Raw genomic sequence first — 19,694 nt, 5'->3', positions numbered from 1 at the left:
CAGTGGGTAGGGCATTTATCTTGCAGGAGGCCAACCAAAGCACCATCTGGAGTGATTCCTGAATGCAGGGTCACGAGTAATCCTTGTATATCACTGGGTGTGTACTCCTCCAAGAAAAAGAAAGGGAAACTGCTGTTGTGCTGAGGAGAGAAATGAAGATTCATTGCTTATAGTGAATAGATTTGAGATAACTTAGAGAGACTTCATTGAGGAAATAATCTATGCTGTATAGGGGAGCAGTTGTTCATAGGGTAACAGTGACCCATTTTCAACGGCCCAGGAGATATGAGCAGCATAGGAAATACAGGAGGAAGAAGGATTCTTCTAGAACATGGGCAGAGAGAGTAGGGATGAGAGGAGTATACAATGTTGCTGGACTGGTGGGTGGCAATCCTTGTAGGTCAGGCCATTTGAAAGGATTTGGTTACTATGTTAAGGGTAGTAATATCAGGTTTTTTATTTTGGGTTTTTGGATCATACCCGGTGGCGCTCAGGGGTTACTCCTTGCCCTGTGCTCAGAAATTGCTCCTGGCTGGCTTGGGGACCATATAGAATGTCGGAAATCAAACTACCATTCATCCTTGGTCGGCTGTGTGCAAGGCAAATGCCCCACCACTGTACTATCTCTCCGGCCCCCCAGTCTAGCGTTTTTAATAGACTGTGGAGCTAGCAAAGTTTGATATGATTGCCGGATTAATTTGTTTTGCATCAAGAATGGAATGAAGGATTAGAGTGGATAGGAGTTCAGACCTGAGCTGATGAAAATGTAGACAAAGGTGGTGAAGATGTTATATGAAAAGATTTTAGGAGACAGATTAGTGCATTAAAAACCCTTGATGAGGGCTGGGCGGTGGCGCTAGCCTTGGACGGACCGTGGTTCGATCCCCCAGTGTCCCATATGGTCCCCCAAGCCAGGAGCAACTTCTGAGCACATAGCCAGGAGTAACCCCTGAGCGTTACTGGGTGTGGCCCAAAAACCAAAAACAAAAAAAAAAAAACAACAAAAAAACCCCTTGATGGTTTATTGCATCTAGGGACTATGAATGGATAGAGGAAGATGTAGGGTGACAAATAAGTTTTAGTCTGTGCATGCAAATGCAATTATGGTGAGCCAGATTTAAAGACATGATATTGTTCTGGTGGCTGTTCTATAAGTTAATTGGTTTTTTGTTTTGTTTTGGGTTACACCTGGCTGTGCTAAGGACTTATTTTTGATTCTGCCTCAGGAATCACTCCTGGCAGTGCTCAGAAGACCTTATGGAATACCAGGAATCAAACCTGGGTCTGCTGTGTGCAAGTCAAGTACCTTACCCACTCCTGCCCCAAGTCAGCTTTTTTTATCTTCTTTCCCTCCACACCCCAGCCACACTTGGCTATGCTCAGGGGTTACCCTTAGCTCAGCACTCAGGAATTACTCCTGGCCGTTTTCAGGGATGCTGGGGATCAAACCTGGGTCAGATGCATGCAAGGCACTAGCCCTACTTTCTGTACTATCTCTCTAGCTCCTCAAGTTAATTTCTTTGATATATACTTAATTTTATTTACTCCCCCCACATAGATAGACTTTTGTTTTTATGGCAAGCAAAGCAGATTTTGATGAGCTAATACAATTAATTTTTTTTTTTTTTTTTGGTTTTTGAGTCACACCCGGCAGTGGCAGTGCTCAGGGATTACTACTGGCTCTATGCTCAGAAATTGCTCCTGGCAGGCTCGGGGGACCATTTGGGATGCCGAGAATTGAACCAATGACCTTCTGCATGAAAGGCAAATGCTTTACCTCCAGGCTATCTCTGGCCCCTCCTTTTTTTTTTTTTGGTTTTTGGGCTCTTTTTTGGTTTTTAGGCCACATCTGCTGGCGCTCAGGGGTTATTCTTGGCTCTATGCTCAGAAATAAGTTTTGGCAAGCTTACGGGGACATATGGGATGCTGGGAATGGAACCTGGGTTTGTCCTTGGTCAGCCACATGCAAGGCAAATGCCCTACCTCTGTGCTATTGCTCTAGCTTCAAAACTGCTGGGTATTTTGTTTTTTGTTTTGGGGCCATAACAGTGGCGTTCAAGGGTTACTCCGAGCTCTGCGCTCAGAAGTCTATCCTGGCAGGCTCTAGGGACCATATGGGATGCCACGGATTGAACCTGAGTCTGTCCTGGGTTGGCTGCATGCAAGGCAAACGCCATACCACTGTGCTATCACTTCATTCCTACTGAAATGAAAGCATATTTTAAGTGTTTCTTAACTTAAACACCTATTCTCACATTTTTCTTTAAAGCCAAGATAAATCTGAAAAATCTCAGGATTGCAATTTGCAGTTCAAAGCAAAGCGTGACTTTCTGATGAGCGGCCTGCCAGAGTTGTTAAAACGACAAATCGCAAAGAAAGCTGCTGCATTAGATATATATGATGCTGCAAGTACCAGTTTTCAGAAAGTTGTTCATGTTCAACAAAAAGATGGTACGTTTACTTATGATTATTGGGTGTTTGCTTGCTTTTAAGCTGGTAATTAATGATTGTGAAGCAATATTAATAATTTTTAGGATGAGGCTAAAATCTATGTGTAATTGCCAGGAGCGATTTCTGAGCGTATAGCCAGGAGTAACCCCTGAGCGTCACAGGGTGAGGCCCAAAAAGCAAAAAAATAAAAAAGGAGAGATTCTGATTTAGAAGAAATTTAGGGGACCAGAGAGATAGTGCAGTGATTAGGAAGCTCACCTTTATGCAGTTGAGCAGGGTTTGATTTCTAACATCCCTTATGGTCTAGCTATCCACCAGGAATAATAATTCCTAAGTGCAGAGCCAAGAGTAACCCCTGAGCATTGTCAGGTGTGACCCTAAAATCAAAAAATAAGCTTTTAGGTTTGGGGTCTTGCTCACATTCACATAGCTTGTAAGTGGCAGAATTTGTATTTACATCCAGGTTCATAAAGGTTCAAAGTAAAAAGCTTTAAACTTTAAACCAGGATGGTAACTGCCCTTGAAATTTTGACCCTAAGGTAGCAAGGCTCACTTGAAAGTTTGATAATATTTTCTTCTTTTTAGCAATTGAGAAGAAAAAGTTGATAATTTCTATTAATTGTACTCTTGGAAGTGATTTTATTCCCTGTGTACTCATTTGATGTTTGGTACTTTTGCTTTCATTGTGTTATATGGTACTTTGTTAAATCTTTTCATATCTACATGCTTGGCATTTAGTGAATGAATAATTTGTGAATACAGTAATTAAGATACTTGTTCTGATTTTTTTTTTATTTTAGAACACTACTTGTGGCATTTGAAACCACCTACTTGCCATCTCTTAACTAAATTTAAGGAACAGAATATGAAAATAATAGATATCTCAAAATGTATTATGGCTCTTGGTGAATTTTCAGCATTGACTTCAAATTCAGAATATAAAAAGTCCACTATTGAGGTAAATGTTGGAAAATACTTTTTTGGGGGGGGTTTCTGGGTCACACCCGGCAGCGCTCAGGGGTTACTCCTGGCTCCATGCTCAGAAATCGCTCCTGGCAGGCTCGGGGGACCATGTGGGATGCCGGGATTTGAACCAATGACCTTCTGCATGAAAGGCAAACGCCTTACCTCCATGCTATCTCTCCAGCCCCCAAAGCAAGCGCTTTTACAAATTCTATATGCACTCTCAAATATGGCTATTTACTAGTTTTTTTTGGTGGGGGGAGATGTGGAGAGGAAGGCGCATCTGGCAATGCCAAGGAGTTACTCCTGGCTCTCTACTCAGAAATTACTCCTGGTGGTGCTTGGGGGTCATATGGGATGCCTGGGATTAACTGGAGTAGGATGCAAGCAAGGCAAATGCCCTACCCCTGGCGTCTACTTCTTTAGTTAGCTTTTTCTAAAAGTCTAATTTATAAAAAAAAAAAAAGTTGCACTTGATGTATACCCTTGAATATTCATAGACACTGTTGGGGTGAAGTGTGCAGGATATACTGGTGATGGAATACAGTATCTCATACATGCAAAGTTTGTACTCTGAGATAAATCCCTGGCCTGAAATTCTCCTAGAATTTTAAAAATATCTTAAGAATTAATGAGGCTAGAGAGGTAGCACTTGCCTTGCATTTACATGGCTAATCTGGGTTAAATGACCAACATTCCATATGGTTTCCTGAGCACCAATAGGAGGAATTTCTGAGTGCAAAGCCAAGAGTAACCTCTGAACATCTTCAGATATGGCCCAAAAACCAATAAAACAAAATTTAAAAAATGCCAGAAAAACAAATAAACAAAAAGTTTTTTTTTTTGGCTGAAAAGAGAGCCAGTAGTAAGCCCTGAATACTGCCAGGTGTGGCCTAGCCCCTGTCAAAATAAAAGAATTGTGGTGATGGGCTGGAGTGGTAGCATAGCGGTAGGGCATTTGCTTTGCATGCTGCCGACCTGGAACAGACTTGGTTTCAGTCCTTGGCATCCCATATGATCCCCCGATCCTGCCAGGAATGATTTTGAGCACAGAGCCAGGAATAACCTTTGAGCATTCCTTGGTGTAGCTCAAAAACAACAAAAACAAACAAAAATAATTGTGGTGGTGGTGGTGGTGGTATTTAGAACTTGATACAGTAAATATGTAAAGTATAAAAAGTGAGATAAGGGGTCAGAGAGATAGCACAGCGGTAAGGCGTTTGCCTTGCAAGCAGCCAATCCATGACAGATGGTGATTTGAATCCCGGCATTCCATATGGTTCTTTGTGCCTGCCAGGAGCAATTTCTGAGCACAGAGCCAGGAGGAAACCCTGAGCGCTGCTGGGCGTGACCCAAAAACCAAAAAAAAAAAAAAAAAAAAAAGTGAGAATAAAAATATGAAGTGTCTGGGAGCTGGAGAGATAGCACAGCAGTAGGGCATTTGCCTTAGACGCTGAAGGATGGTGGTTCGAATCCTAGCACCCCATATGGACCCCCGAGCCTGTCAGAAGTGATTTCTGAGCGTAGAGCCAGGAGTAACCCCTGAGCGCTGCCGGGTGTGACCCAAAACAACAACAACAACAACAACAACAAAAAATATGAAGTGTTTATCAAAAACTATGTAGATTCATCTTTTGCTGTCATGGTTATTTATAGTTAAGGACTAAAGTTATCTCTACCCTGATATTGACTTGTCACAACTAGAAGGCAGTTGATAATATTTTAATTTTTTTTTGAGGGAGAGGGAGGGAGAAGAGTGGAGATAGAGGGGAAGGGATGGGGAGGAGGAAGGAGGAGGAATGATAGGCGGGCAGTATTTTAATTTTAATAGATGACTTCAAGCTTATAATGAGCATTTTATTCTTTATTGCAGTTAATGGGGAAAAGGAAAGATTTAACAGAAGAAGTTAAACATTTTTTGCTGGAAGAAATTAGTTGGTCAAATCCTGAATTTCCTGTAAAAAATTATTTTCCTTTGCTACTGAAAAAAAGGGCTGATTATCATGTACTTTCTGAATGTCATCAGAAACAAGGTTAGTGGAAATTATCATTTGTGTGAACATTTTGGTTTGGAAAATTCAACAGTTGGTTGACTCTTACCAGAGAGGACCGTTCAACTGAAGTAAAGTACCATATTTTCCGGCATATAAGACGACTGGGCGTATAAGACGACCCCCTAATTTTGCAGTTAAAACATAGGTTTAGGCCTATATTCGCTGTATCAGACAGAACGTTCCTGTGCTGCAGCTGTATGTACCACAGTGAGCCAATCACAACAAGCAAAGGTTCAAAGGTTATACTGTAATAGACTTCCTCTCTGACTCTGGCCAATCTGCGCAGGTTTTTGACAGTGTAGATTCTGTACAGAACATTGTCTAATTTGCATGCATCAAAAGCCTGCTTGGATTGGCTGAGTTAGAGAGGCAGTCCGAGCAGCCTTGCAGTGATTGGTGCAGGATCAAGTTGAAAAATTCGTTCTGTGGCAATATTCAGACAATTTTCGTTAAGCGGCATATTGAAACATTTTTCGGGATATACTTGGCGTATAAGATGACCCCCGATTTTCCGTTTACTTTTTTTTTTTTTTTTTTTTGGTTTTTGGGCCACACCCGGTGACGCTCAGGGGTTACTCCTGGCTATGTGCTCAGAAGTCGCTCCTGGCTTGGGGGACCATATGGGACGCCGGGGGATCGAACCGCGGTCCGTCCTAGGCTAGCGCAGGCAAGGCAGGCACCTTACCTCCAGCGCCACCGCCCGGCCCCCCGTTTACTTTTTTTTGTTTCAAAAGTTGTCTTATCTGGAAAATACGGTACTTGCCTTGTTCCAGAGAGGAAAGCTCAGTGAAAACTTTACTTATGTTCAAAAATTGATAATTCGAGAAAAACCTAAGTAAGATAAATTGAACTTATATGTATAGATAGCTCCTACAAAGGGCAGTTTAAAGAAGATATCCTGCTTTCTTTTAGTATATCAGGAGTTCTGTTTTGGCTTTTGGGTTACACTTGGCAGTAGTCAGGGCATACTCGTGACTCTGCTCAGTGATCACTCTTCATAGGGTTCAGGGGAACATATATAGTGCAAAAGATTGAACCTGTGTGAGCCACATGCAAGGCAAGAACTTTACCCTTTATACTATATCGCCAGCCTCCTTCATATATTAATTTTGACTCTAGTTTATTTTGAGGGAGCAGAGGTTTTTTTGATCGTGGTCTGGTGATCTGAGGCTGGTGGTTCTGACTATTCTTAGGACCAAGCAGTGTAGGAATTGAACCCTGTCTTCTGTCATGCAAAGTACTTTCTCAATTTGTTTCTTTTTTTGTTTTGTTTTGTTTTTGTTTTTGGATCACACCCGGCAGCATCGCTCAGGGGTTACCTCCTGGCTCTATATGCAGAAATTGCTCCTGGCAGCTCAGAGGACCATATGTGATGCTGGGATTTGAACCACCATCCTGCATGGAAGGCAAACACCTTACTTCCATGCTATCTCTCCAGCCCCAGTGGTGCTTCTTTTCTTTTCTTTTTTTTAATTTCTATTTTTAATTTTTTTCTTCTTTTTTTTTTGGGGGGGGGGGTCACACCCAGCAGTGCTCAGGGGTTACTCCTGGTTCCACGCTCAGAAATCGCTCCTGGCAGGCAACGGGGACCATATGGGATGCCGGGATTTGAACCAATGACCTTCTGCATGAAAGACAAATGTCTTACCTCCATGCTATCTCTCCGGCCCCTTTATTTCTATTTTTATTTTTATAAACTTGGTTATTGATTGGGTTTTGGGTCACACCTTGCGGCCCTCAGGGGTTATTCCTGGCTCTGCACTCAGAAATCGCCCCTGGCAGGCTGGGGAACCGTATGGGATGCTGAGAATTGAACCAGGTTCCTCCTGGGTCGGCTGCATGCAAGGCAAATGCCTACTGCTGTGCTATCTCTCCGGGCCCTTTGTTTTTGTTTTGATTTTTGCTTTTTGGACCATACCCATCGATGTTCAGGGTTACTCCTGTCAATGCTCAGGGGGACCTTATGGGTTTCTGCAGATTGAACCCGGGTTGTATTAGACAGATGCTCTCTACCTCCTCAGTTTGTTGAGCACTCCTGGGCCTACTACATTTGATTCTTTTTTTTTTTTTTTTTTTTTTTTTTTGTGGTTTTTGGGTCACACCCGGCAGTGCTCAGGGTTTTTTTTCTGGCTCCGTGCTCAGAAATTGCTCCTGGCAGGCACGGGGGACCATATGGGACGCCGGGATTCGAACCGATGACCTTCTGCATGAAAGGTAAATGCCTTACCTCCATGCTATCTCTCCGGCCCCCTACATTTGATTCTTGTACTAAAAGACTGCTAGGTATTTTGAAATGATAGTAAGATTCTGTTGTATTACATTTTTCGTCCTTCTGCATGCAAGGCAAACACCCTATCCCCATGCTATTACTCCGGGCCAACAGTTCTAACAATTTCTAATCAATAATTATACATTTTTTTTTTTTTTTGGTTTTTGGGCCACACCCGGCGGTGCTCAGGGGTTACTCCTGGCTGTCTGCTCAGAAATAGCTCCTGGCAGGCACGGGGGACCATATGGGACACCGGGATTCGAACCAACCACCTTTGGTCCTGGATCGGCTGCTTGCAAGGCAAACGCCGCTGTGCTGTCTCTCCGGGCCCTAATTATACATTTCTATAATTCTCAAAATAGAGAGTCTGCATTTAGAGGCTGATGTCAATAAAAAAGAAACTAAAAGGAAAAGAGTTGGAACAGAATGTCATAAGTCCAAAAGAAGAAAACTAAATGAGTACTCAGAAAGTTCAAAAAAGGCAAATAGAAAACCAGAAGACTTGGACAATACAAGCAGCTCTGCTGAGACAAAGTCTGATTCGTCCAAAGGTCTGTTTCCTAAAACATCCAGGAAGAAACAAATGACTTCAAATATAGCATGTAAAGTGGAGACAGAAGCAATAGAAGATTCTGATATTCTGATAATAGATGACAAAGATTCTATATCAGAAGAAGTTCCTACTTCTGGTAAGTTAGATTTTCTCCTTTGATCCTTGAACTTTGTTTTAGAGCAATACTTGTGGGTACTTAGTGGACATACTACTTCTGGTACTGTGGGGTAGTGGAAGGAGAGGCCTCTTCTTTGTGATGCTCCTGGGAGACCATGTGCCAAGGATTGAACTAGGCCTCCTTCATGCAAATCATTTGTTCTAGTATGTTAAGTTGTCTCTCAGGTCCTAAAAGAAATTTGATTTTATGGAATTTTTATTTGTTTCTTTTTGGCCACACCTAGCTATACTCAGGGGTTATTCCAGACTCTGCTCAGGAATCACTCCTGGTGGGCTCAGGGGACCATATGGGATGCCAGGGATAGAACCTGGGTTGGCCATATGCAAGGCAAATGCCCTACCTGCTAGACTATCACTCAGGCCTCTGTGCATTTATTTTGGGTTGGAGGGTCACACCCAACACTGCTCAGACTACATCTGACTTTGTAATTAGTGATCATTGATCATTCTTGACAGTGCTACAGATCAAACCTGAGCCCCTTGTGCACATAGCATACTCTCTAGACCCTCGAGCTGTTTTTTTTCTCTGACCCACTTAAATGTAATTTTAAGCTTTAATTTTTGTTTGTTTTGTCTTGCTTTGGGCCACACATGGCGCCACTTAGGGGTTACTCTTGGCTCTGTGCTCAGAAATTGCCCCTGGCTTGGGGGACCATATAGGATGCCTGGGATCGAACTCGTGTCCTTCCTGGGTCAGCTGCATGCAAGGCATACAACTTACTACCAGCCCTTTTCTTTTTTATTATTTTTTGTTTTGTTCTTGTTTTTGGGCCACACCCAGTGACACTCAGGGATTACTCCTAGTTATGTGTTTAGAAATCGCTCCTGGCTTGGGGGACTCTATGGGACGCCGAGATCAAACCCAGGTATGACCTGGACAGCCATGTGCAAGGCAAACGCCCTACCGCTGTGCTCTCTCTCCAGCCCTTGAAATAGAAATTTTTGAAATTGCTTTTCTGGTATTTTGTAAATGTAAATATTGATATAACATTGTTTCATGAAGTGGCATTATAATTACTGTATGTTTGTACCTTAAGACGTACTCCACCCCCCCCCCAAAGATGGGAAAAAATGTGTGTCTTATGAGCAAATGCCACCTGGAGCTGAAGCCTGAGTGCAGGGGAAGAGAGCATATACTGACCACTTGATATCTGCAGTATTATGGCCCTATTATTGCGCAGACATACCACATAGTATGAACAATCAGGTTAATGAACTTTCACCATCACATATAGAGCTTTTGTTTAAGATTATTTGATCACGACTGTGACTTTTATTTTTTATATTAATGAAAAAGATATTTAAAAACATGTTTATTTTCTGATGTAAAATTAAACTTAGGTAAATGTGTTTAACCATCTGTTCGTCTCCTGATGGTGTCTCGTGTTGCACCATTTGCTTTAGAATATTTTTTTTCTTATTTTCTTCGTCTAAAAACTATGTGTGTCTGTCTATCTTATGGTCAGGTGCGTCTTAGTGTGAAAAATACGGTATCTGAATTTTTTTTTTTTTTTTTTTTTGGTTTTTGGGCCACACCTGGCATTGCTCAGGGGTTATGGATTATTCCTGGCTGTCTGCTCAGAAATAGCTCCTGGCAGGCATGGGGGACCATATGGGACACCGGGATTCGAACCAACCACCTTTGGTCCTGGATCAGCTGCTTGCAAGGCAAATGCCGCTGTGCTATCTCTCTGGGCCCCTGGTATCTGAAATTTTATGCGATGTCAAGTAATAAATTCTTTAATATATATTCTTTGCTTTAGAGCCTGGAACTGAAGATATGCTTTGGACAGAAAAATATCAACCTCAGACCTCCAGTGAACTCATAGGCAATGAGCTAGCTATAAAAAAGTTACACAGGTTGGTAAAATTTTAAGAGGATTAAAAAGTAGTTTTTTAATCTGGTTTTACTTTTAAATTTCATATGTACTAAAATCTAGTAATTGTAAATAATGTATGGCAAAATTTTTTTTTTTTTTTTTGGTTTTTGGGCCACACCCGTTTGACGCTCAGGGGTTACTCCTGGCTATGTGCTCAGAAATCGCCCCTGGCTTGGGGGGACCATATGGGACGCCGGGGGATCGAACCGCGGTCCGTTCCTTGGCTAGCGCTTGTAAGGCAGACACCTTACCTCTAGCGCCACCTTCCCGGCCCCAAAATTTTTCTTTAAAATGATGCATGGGCAGGGCCGGAACGGTGGTGTGAAACGGTAAGCTGTCTGCCTTTCTGGCGCTAGCCTAGGACGGACTTCGGTTTGATCCCCCAGCATCCCAAATGGTCCCCCAAGCAAGGAGCGATTTCTAAGCACATAACTAGGAGTAACCCCTGAGTGTCACTGGGTGTGGCCCCCCCCAAAAAAATGATGCAGAGGGATTGGAGCTATAGCACAGCGGTAAGGCATTTGCCTTGCACGTGGCCAACACAGGAAAGACGGTGGTTCAAACCCGGCATCTCATCTGGTCTCCCAAGCCTGACAGGAGCGATTTCTGAGCAGAGAGCCAGGAGTAACCCCTGAGTGCTGCTGGGTGTGACCCAAAAACCAAAAAAAAAAAAAAAAAGTGAATCTCTCTTCCTTTCTACCTCCTCTATTCATATTTAAAAAAAAATATATATATATCTCTTTTTATATATATATGGCTATATTAGCTGTGCTCAGGTCGTTGAGTCCCCGTTTTCCACATTAACTCCTGGCCAGGCTCATAAGAACTATATGGAGTGCTGGTAACAAGCATGGGTCTGCAGTGTGCTAGGCAAGCATTCTATCCTCTACTATTCTCTAATCTCCTCAGAAAAATATCATATATATATATACACACATATGTGTGTATATATGTGTATACATATATATAAAGTTTTTCCTAACAAGTAGGATTATATTGCTGTTAATTCAGGTTCATAATCTTTCTAAACAGATCACACATCCAAAAATGTACTGAAAACAAAGTAATAACTTCATTATATGAAATTATTATAATATACTTATGATATTTAATTACCTCACGTTGTAGGAGTTCATATATATATGTGCTCCAGCCCTTTGAGCTATCTCACTTGGCCCATTAGCTCAGTAATTTAATCCTTGGATCGCACAAGGGTAGATTGTCCTCACCTCAGAGATGGTGAGATTTATAGAGTTTGAATTATTTGTTAGGTCATCTGGCTAGGAGTGATTTAAGTTGAGTTTAAACTTAGGCAGTTTAGCTTGAGTAGAAAGATCATTTTTCTTATATATTAGCCTAATGTTCAAGGCTAAGTATAAGTGATATATGAATATAAGTATAAGAATATATGATGATGGGGCCAGAGAGATAGCATGGAGGTAAAGCATTTGCCTTGCATGCAGAAGGATGGTGGTTCGAGTCCCGGCATCTCATATGGTCCCCCGAGCTTGCCAGGATCTATTTCTGAGTGTTAGAGCCAGGAGTAATCTCTGACCGCTGCTGTGTGTGACCCCCCAAAAAAACAACAACAACAAAAGAATATATGATGACTTCCTTCTTGGCATGATACAATCCATCTCAGAAATGTATAGTTGGTGTATTCTTTTTTTTTTTTTTTTTTGTGGTTTTTGGGTCACACCCGGCAGTGCTCAGGGGTTTTTCCCGGCTCTGTGCTCAGAAATTGCTCCTGGCATGCACGGGGGACCATATAGGACGCCGGGATTCGAACCGATGACCTTCTGCATGAAAGGTAAATGCCTTACCTCCATGCTATCTCTCCGGCCCCTAGTTGGTGTATTCTGTTTTGGTTGTTTTTAGGTGAGTGTATTATAATGTATCTTTTTCAATACTGATGTATTTTTAGGTTTTCCTTTTGAGGTTTTATATAAACAGTGTAAATTTTTTTTCCCCAGTGTAAATTCTTGTATATAAATTCTGTAAACATAGTCATATTTGTGCGAGAATTGTACAAAAATTACTTCACCTTATGCCATGTAAAAGCTTTGTTTTATTTTGTTTTGTTTTGTTGTTTTTTGGCTATACCTGGCAGCGCTTAAGGGTTTCTTCTGGCTCTGTACTCCTGGCGGTGCTGGGGATACCATGTGGGATGCCGGACATCTAACCATGGTCAGCTGCATGCAATGCAAATGCCCTCCCTGCTGTGCTATCGCTCTGGACCTGAACATTTTATTTTTATCTTGATTCCAGGGCACTGTGAAGCCCTTTATTTATTTGTTTATTTATTTGTTTGTTTTGGTTTGCGGCCTCACCCAGTGACGCTCAGGGGTTACTCTTGGCTATGCACTCAGAAAGTGCTCCTGGCTTGGTGGACCATTTGGGGGATCGAACTGTGGTCTGTCCTAGGTTAGCACGTGCAAGGCAAATGCCCTACTGCTTGTGCCACCGCTCCAGCCCCATTACTATGAAGCCCTTTAAAACTAACATTATACCTTAAATACCTCTAAGAATTATTTCATGTGTTATTTACTTATTTTGGGAGTTACACCTGGCAATGATTAGGGGTTAATTCTGGCCATGCATTCAGGAATCACTCCTGGCAGTGCTTAGGGGACTAAAGGGGATGCCAAGGATGGAACCTGGGTCAGTCGCATGCAACACAAGTACCTTACCTGCTGCTTTATTTCTTTGGCCAAATAGGGATTTTACTTATAATTTAAGAAATACCCCTGTTTGGGGCCGGGCGGTGGCGCTAAAGGTAAGGTGCCTGCCTTGCCTGCGCTAGCCTTGGACGGACCACGGTTCGATCCCCCGGTGTCCCATATGGTCCCCCAAGCCAGGAGCAACTTCTGAGCGCATAGCCAGGAGTAACCCCTGAGCGTTACCGGGTGTGGCCCAAAAACCAAAAACCAAAAAAAAAAAAAGAAATACCCCTGTTTGAGGCTGGAATGATAGCATAGCGGTAGGGCATTTGCCTTGCACGCAGCCAACCCAGGACAAACCAGGTTTATCGTTTCCGAGTATGCCCGGAGCAATTTCTGAGTGCAGAGCCAGGAGTAACCTCTGAGCACCACTAGGTGTGACCTAACCCCCTTTCCCCGCCCCAATGTGCATGTTCTGTGAGCTATTTTTTTTTTTACTAATATTCTATTGTCAGTTGGTTGAAGGATTGGAAAAGAAGAGCTGAACTGGAAGAAAGACAAAATTTGAAGGGAAAAAAGGAAGAAAAACAGGAAGGTATTTTGAGTCATTTTTTTTCCATTTCACTAAAGACTTGTAGAGTTCTTAATAGCATCTACATGTGATGCTGGGAATTGTACCCTGGGCCTCCTTATACATGCAATTAATATGCTGTATCACTCTACCACATTCCCAGGTTAGATTTTCAGCATTTATCAGGAGGAAGTTTATAAATTCGAGCCATTGGGTTTTGGGGGGATAGATTGTTGCTTAAGCAATTATTTCATATGCATTTGAATTGGCATTTCAGATCTGTTGGATATGGATTTTAAAGGCAGCTCTGAAGATGAAGACACTCGTCTTTGCAACACCATGCTTATAACAGGGCCTACTGGAGTAGGGAAAACTGCTGCTGTGTATGCTTGTGCTCAGGAGCTGGGATTTAAGGTTAGTCAGTTCAATGGGAGAAAGATAACATCATCAAGTAACAGAGCATTTTAAGGAAATACAAGCTATCTTGCCTTCTTTCACCCCTCCATTTTTCTTTTAGATATTTGAAGTGAATGCTTCTTCTCAGCGCAATGGTCGACAAATCCTCTCTCAACTGAAGGAAGCTACCCAGTCCCATCAAGTGGACAAGCAAGGTGTAAACTCACAAAAACCTTGTATTGTTAATAACTACAACTTAAGCAAATCACCAAGTAAGTAAATTATTTTCCTTAAGTAGTGGCATTTTAGGGGAAGAATATTGTTCAAGAAAATATTATTGAGGGATCGGAGCAATAGCCCAGCGGTAAGGTGTTTGTCTTACACGAGGCCAACATAGGACAGACCCCGGTTTAAATCCTGCCACCCATATGGTCCCCTGAGCCTTGCCAGAAGCGACTTCTGAATGCGGAGCCAGGAATAACCCCTGAGCGCTGCCGGGTGTGACCCCAAAAAACAAAACAATAAAATATTATTTATCATTTTTGTTCTTGGGTAGTACTCGGTGGTGCCCAGGGCTTATTCTCTGGCTCTGTGCTCAGGGATCACTCCTGGCAGGGTTGGGGGCTCCATATGGAGTACTAGGAACTGAACCTAGGTTGACTGTGTAACTCCACCCTGGATTTAGGTGTAGCTACCTGAGACCCACCCATTTCTGGGAGGGGTCTTGGGAACCAGATATTATATGTGACCTTACCTGCAAGATCTCGCCCATTCCTGGGAGGGGTTTTGGAAAAGGTAGATAAGCCTTTGAGCCAGGGGATTAGGGTCTCTGCCCTGCTGGGCTCTCTGGCTTTTGGGCTTTTGGCCCTTTGGCTTTTGGCTGGGGCTCTCGCGCTTCTGGATTTTGGCCAGCATGGAGCTAAAAGGGAAGATGGCTGAAAGGAGTTAAGATGCAGGGCTAGCGAAGAATGGCTGTGCTTGAAAGGTTATGATGTGGGCCTGGAGAGATAGCACAGCGGCGTTTGCCTTGCAAGCAGCCGGTCCAGGAACAAAGGTGGTTGGTTTGAATCCCGGTGTCCCATATGGTCCCCCATGCCTGCCAGGAGCTATTTCTGAGCAGGCAGCCAGGAGTAATCCTGAGCACCGCCGGGTGTGGCCCAAAATCCAAAAAAGAAAAAAAAAAGAAAGGTTATGATGTAGGCCACACACATGTGGTGGATAGGGTATGAATAAAGCTGATGCTTCCTGATGCCTGCCTGTGAGTGAGTTCAATACCCGTCGCTTTCCTGGACCCCAGACCCGCCGGTTGATGGGGGATGAAGCCACGTGGCCAGGGCCTAAGGACAAAGGCCTCCATCCTTCACCATCCACCACCATCGTTAATTAATTAATACAGGGCCCGGAGAGATGGTACAGCGGCGTTTGCCTTGCAAGCAGCCGATCCAGGACCAAAGGTGGTTGGTTCGAATCCCGGTGTCCCATATGGTCCCCCGTGCCTGCCAGGAGCTATTTCTGAGCAGACAGCCAGGAGTAACCCCTGAGCACCGCTAGGTGTGACCCAAAAACTAAAAAAATAAAATAAAATAAAAAAAAATTAATTAATACAACAGACTGGAAGGTGAATACCCTACCTACTTTACTATTGTTCCAGCCCCAAGAAAACAATTTTGATAATTAACATGGTATCATTTTTTTTGTTTGGTTTTGGTTTTGGGGCCACACCCAGTGGTGCTCAGGTTACTCCTGGTTCTGAGCTCAGGAATTTACTTCTGGCAGGCTTAGGAGACCATATGGGATGCTGGGATGGAACCTGGGTTATCCATGTGTAAGGCAAACACCCTACCCACTGCTATCACTCCAGCCCCTGACATTTTTTTTATCTTTTCTTTTATACATACATGAATTGCTCCCCTGATTCACTTATAAATATACACGTACTTCTATTTTACACTTTCTTTTGTGGATAGTCTAAGTTTTGGGTTGTGCACTCGTTTTGTTTTGTTTTGTTTTTGGGTCACACCTGCAGTGCTCAGGGGTTACTCCTGGCTCTAATGCTCAGAAATCACTCCTGGCAGGCTCCGGGGACCATATGGGATGCTGGGGTTTGAACCACCGTCCTTCTGCATGCAAGGCAAATGCCCTACCTCCATGCTATTTTCTCCAGCCCCTGTCCACTCATTTTTAAATTTGGCACATAAACCCATTTATGGTGCGCCAAAGATTATGTCTTGTTGGGCCCGGAGAGATAGCACAGCGGCGTTTGCCTTGCAAGCAGCCGATCCAGGACCTAAGGTGGTTGGTTTGAATCCCGGTGTCCCATATGGTCCCCGGTGCCTGCCAGGAGCTATTTCTGAGCAGACAGCCAGGAGTAACCCCTGAGCACCGCCGGGTGTGGCCCAAAACCCCCCCCCCCCAAAAAAAAATTATGTCTTGTTGTGATGCTGGGATCTGAGTAGCAGAGCTGCCAGGATATCACTCACCAGGTGGTGAGTGCTGAAGATTGAATTTGCAGCCTCATCTATGCTATTTCATTATTAGTTTTGTAGGTTTTTTTTTTGTTTTTGTTTGTTTGGCCATGCTTAGTGATGCTTGGGGTTACTCCTGGATATGTGATCAGAAATCACTCCTGGCTTGGGGGACCATATGGGACGCCAGGGAGATCGAACCGATGTCCATCCTAGGCTAGCACATGCAAGGCAGATGCCTTACCGTATGCGCCACCACTCCAGCCCCTCATTATTAGTTTTTAAAAAATTATTTTTCTTTTTGGAACATACCTGGTGTTTTTCAGGGGTTATTTCTGACCCTCTATTCAGGGATTACTCCAGGCAGGTTTGGGGGACTATATGGGATGCTGGGGTTGATCCCAGGCCAGCTGTGTGCAAAGCAAACACCCTGCCCTCTAGACTGTCCCTCGGCCCTAAGTATGCCACTCTGGTCCATGGAATGCACTATTCTCTGGTTGTCTGAAATGATTTCTGAATTTTCTAGATTATTTATCTTTAAATTTAATTTGTTTTGGGCAGAAAAATTAAACTCTCCTAGGAAAGTTGTTACCTCACCAAGGAAACTTCCTCCATCATCACCAAAAAGTAGTGGAGGAAAGCGAACACTTCCACCCAAAACTTTGGCAAATTATTTTAGAGTGGCTTCCAAGTCAAAAACTAATGAAGAAACAGGAGCACTTCTGGACAAAAATAAAGGTAAGACAGAACTGACAAATCTAACTTAACTGTTTTCATTTTACTTGTGGGCCACACCCAGTAGTGCCTAAGGGTACTCCTTTATCCCTTTGGTTTTTAGGTTACACCTATTGGTGTTCAGGGGTTACTCCTGGCTCTTTATTTAGGAATCACTCCTGGTTGGTGGGGGGTGGGGAGGGGTAGACCATGTGGGATTTTGAGGATTGAAGACAGGTGGGCTGCATGCGAAGCAAGCACCTTACTCACTGTACTATTGCTCTGGCCCCCCAATTTTAGTTTTTTTCTGTGAAAATACAGTGAGTATTCTGTTAAAATTTTATTTTATCTAAAATAATTTTATTTATGCAGGAATCAAAAATTCTTTTGAACAGAAACAAGTTTTTCAGACTAGTTCTACAAACACAACTAACTCAAATGTCAAAGAATTTGGAGCTGAGGAACTCAACAGGAAAAATGCAACATCTCTTATTCTTTTTGAGGAGGTAGGTTTATAGAGGTATCCATTTGTGCTATCTCGTGATACAAGCATTCTAAAGTTTGCTGAATATTGTACTCTAAAACAGGCTCCTATATTTATTTGGTTTACTGCTGGCTTCTATCTTTTTTTTTTTTTTGGCCACACCCAGTGGCATTCAGGTTACTCCTGGTTCTGCACTCAGGAATAACTTCTTGTTTTTTTGGTTTTTGGGTCACACCTGACAGCGCTCAGGGGTTACTCCTGAGTCTATGCTCAGAAATCGCTCCTGGCAGGCTCGGGGGACCATATGGGATGCCAAGATTTGAACCACCGTCCTTCTTCATGCAAGGCAAATGCCTTACCTCCATGCTATACCTCCAGCCCCCAAGAATAACTTCTGATAGGTTCAGGGAATCACATGTGATACTGGGGTTGAGCCGGAATTGGTCACATGCAAGGCAAGTGTCCTATCTGCTGTACTTTTGCTCTGGCCCCACTGGCTTCTATGTTTATTTGGCTCACTGCTCCCTTTCAGAAAAAATGTCATTCAGAGCTACACTAAATCTTCCTTCTTCAAGTAAACGAACAGAAAATAGCCTCTGGGGCCAGAAAGATAGCATGGAGGAAAGGCGTCTGCCTTGCATGCAGAAGGACAGTGGTTCGAATCCCGGCATCCCATATGGTCCCCTGAGCTTGCTGGGAGCGATTTCTGAGCGTAGAGCCAAGAGAAACCTCTGCGCATCACCGGGTGTGACCCAAAAACAAAAACAAAACAAAATTAGTCTCCATTGCATATGAGACTAATACCTGTAACTGTTAGGTATACTTTTATCTATTTGAAATTAAGACAAACTACTACTATAGTTTTTTCCAAAAGATGATTAATGCAAGTTAAAGTTATAGATTATTGTTTAATAAGCATAGAAATTCTGACCCATACTGTATTTAATTTTTTTTTCTTTTTTTTTTTTTGGTTTTTGGGCCACACCCGGTGACGCTCAGGGGTTACTTCTGGCTATGCGCTCAGGGGTTACTCCTGGCTATGCGCTCAGAAGTCGCTCCTGGCTTGGGGGACCATATGGGACGCCGGGGGATCGAACCGCAGTCCGTCCTAGGCTAGCGCAGGCAAGGCAGGCACCTTACCTCTAGCGCCACCGCTCGGCCCCATGTTTATTAAATATTAAACTACTTCAGTTTTTTGTTTGTTTTCTTTGTTTTTGGGCTACACCCAGTGGTACTCAGGGGTTACTCCTGGCTCTGTGCTCAGAAGTCGCCCCTGGCAGGCTCAGGGGACTATTTGGGATGCCGGGAATCAAACATGGGTCTATCCTGGGTTGGCTGTGTGCAAGGCAAACGCTTTACCACTGTGTCATTACTCCAGCCCTAAATCTTAAACTACTAATAGGTCATCCTGGTCCAGAGTGACAGCATAGCAGTGAGCATGCTTGCCTCACACCTTTGCTACCTTGGTTCAGTCTCCAGTACTCATATGGTTCCCTTGAGCACTACCAGTAATAATTATTCTTTTTATGTTTTTTTTTTTTTTTTTTGGTGGTGTGGGGGAGTCATACTCACTGATGCTTAGTCCCCAACTAGTAGTAATTCTTTGAGTTTCTTTTGTTTCTTGTTTTGTTTTGGTTTTGGTTTTGGTTTTTGGGCCATACCTGGCAGCGCTCAGGGATTACTCCTGCTCAGAAGTAGCTCCTGGCAGGCCCCGGGGACCATATGGGACGCGGAGATTCGAACCAGCCACCTTAGGTCCTGGGTTGGCTGTTTGCAAGGCAAACGCACTGTGCTGTCTCTCCGGCCCCAGTAGTAATTCTTGAATATAGAACCAAGAGTAACTCTTGAGCATTAACAGTTGTGACTCAAAAACAAAGACAAACAAATAAACCTAATAGGTAACTCATCTAATTGGTTTTAATGTTTGATCTTTTTTGTTTGGTTTATTGTTTTTCGGACCACACCCAGGCATGCTCAGGAATAACTACTGACTGCTCTCAGAAATTACTACTGGCAGACTCGGGACCATATGGGACAGGGGTGGCGACACAAAGAGC

At 43.2% G+C, this 19,694-nt stretch overlaps 1 protein-coding gene across 1 annotated transcript in view; it reads left to right on the top strand.

Annotated features, from left to right (window-relative positions):
- ATAD5 (ATPase family AAA domain containing 5) overlaps positions 1-19,694 on the top strand; it is a 49,551-nt gene that overhangs the window by 13,614 nt on the left and 16,243 nt on the right. Inside the window, 10 exon segments of the mRNA XM_049771166.1 lie at positions 2,270-2,451; positions 3,222-3,409; positions 5,288-5,447; positions 8,100-8,288; positions 10,231-10,327; positions 13,523-13,602; positions 13,856-13,992; positions 14,096-14,246; positions 17,001-17,177; positions 17,526-17,659. Coding sequence (XP_049627123.1) covers positions 2,270-2,451; positions 3,222-3,409; positions 5,288-5,447; positions 8,100-8,288; positions 10,231-10,327; positions 13,523-13,602; positions 13,856-13,992; positions 14,096-14,246; positions 17,001-17,177; positions 17,526-17,659 — 1,495 coding nt within the window.

Source organism: Suncus etruscus, chromosome 1 (assembly GCF_024139225.1).
Source record: "Suncus etruscus isolate mSunEtr1 chromosome 1, mSunEtr1.pri.cur, whole genome shotgun sequence".
NCBI classification, from domain to species: Eukaryota; Metazoa; Chordata; class Mammalia; order Eulipotyphla; family Soricidae; genus Suncus; species Suncus etruscus.
Note: the sequence above shows the minus strand (reverse complement) of the source record. Positions and strands in the feature narration are given on the sequence as shown.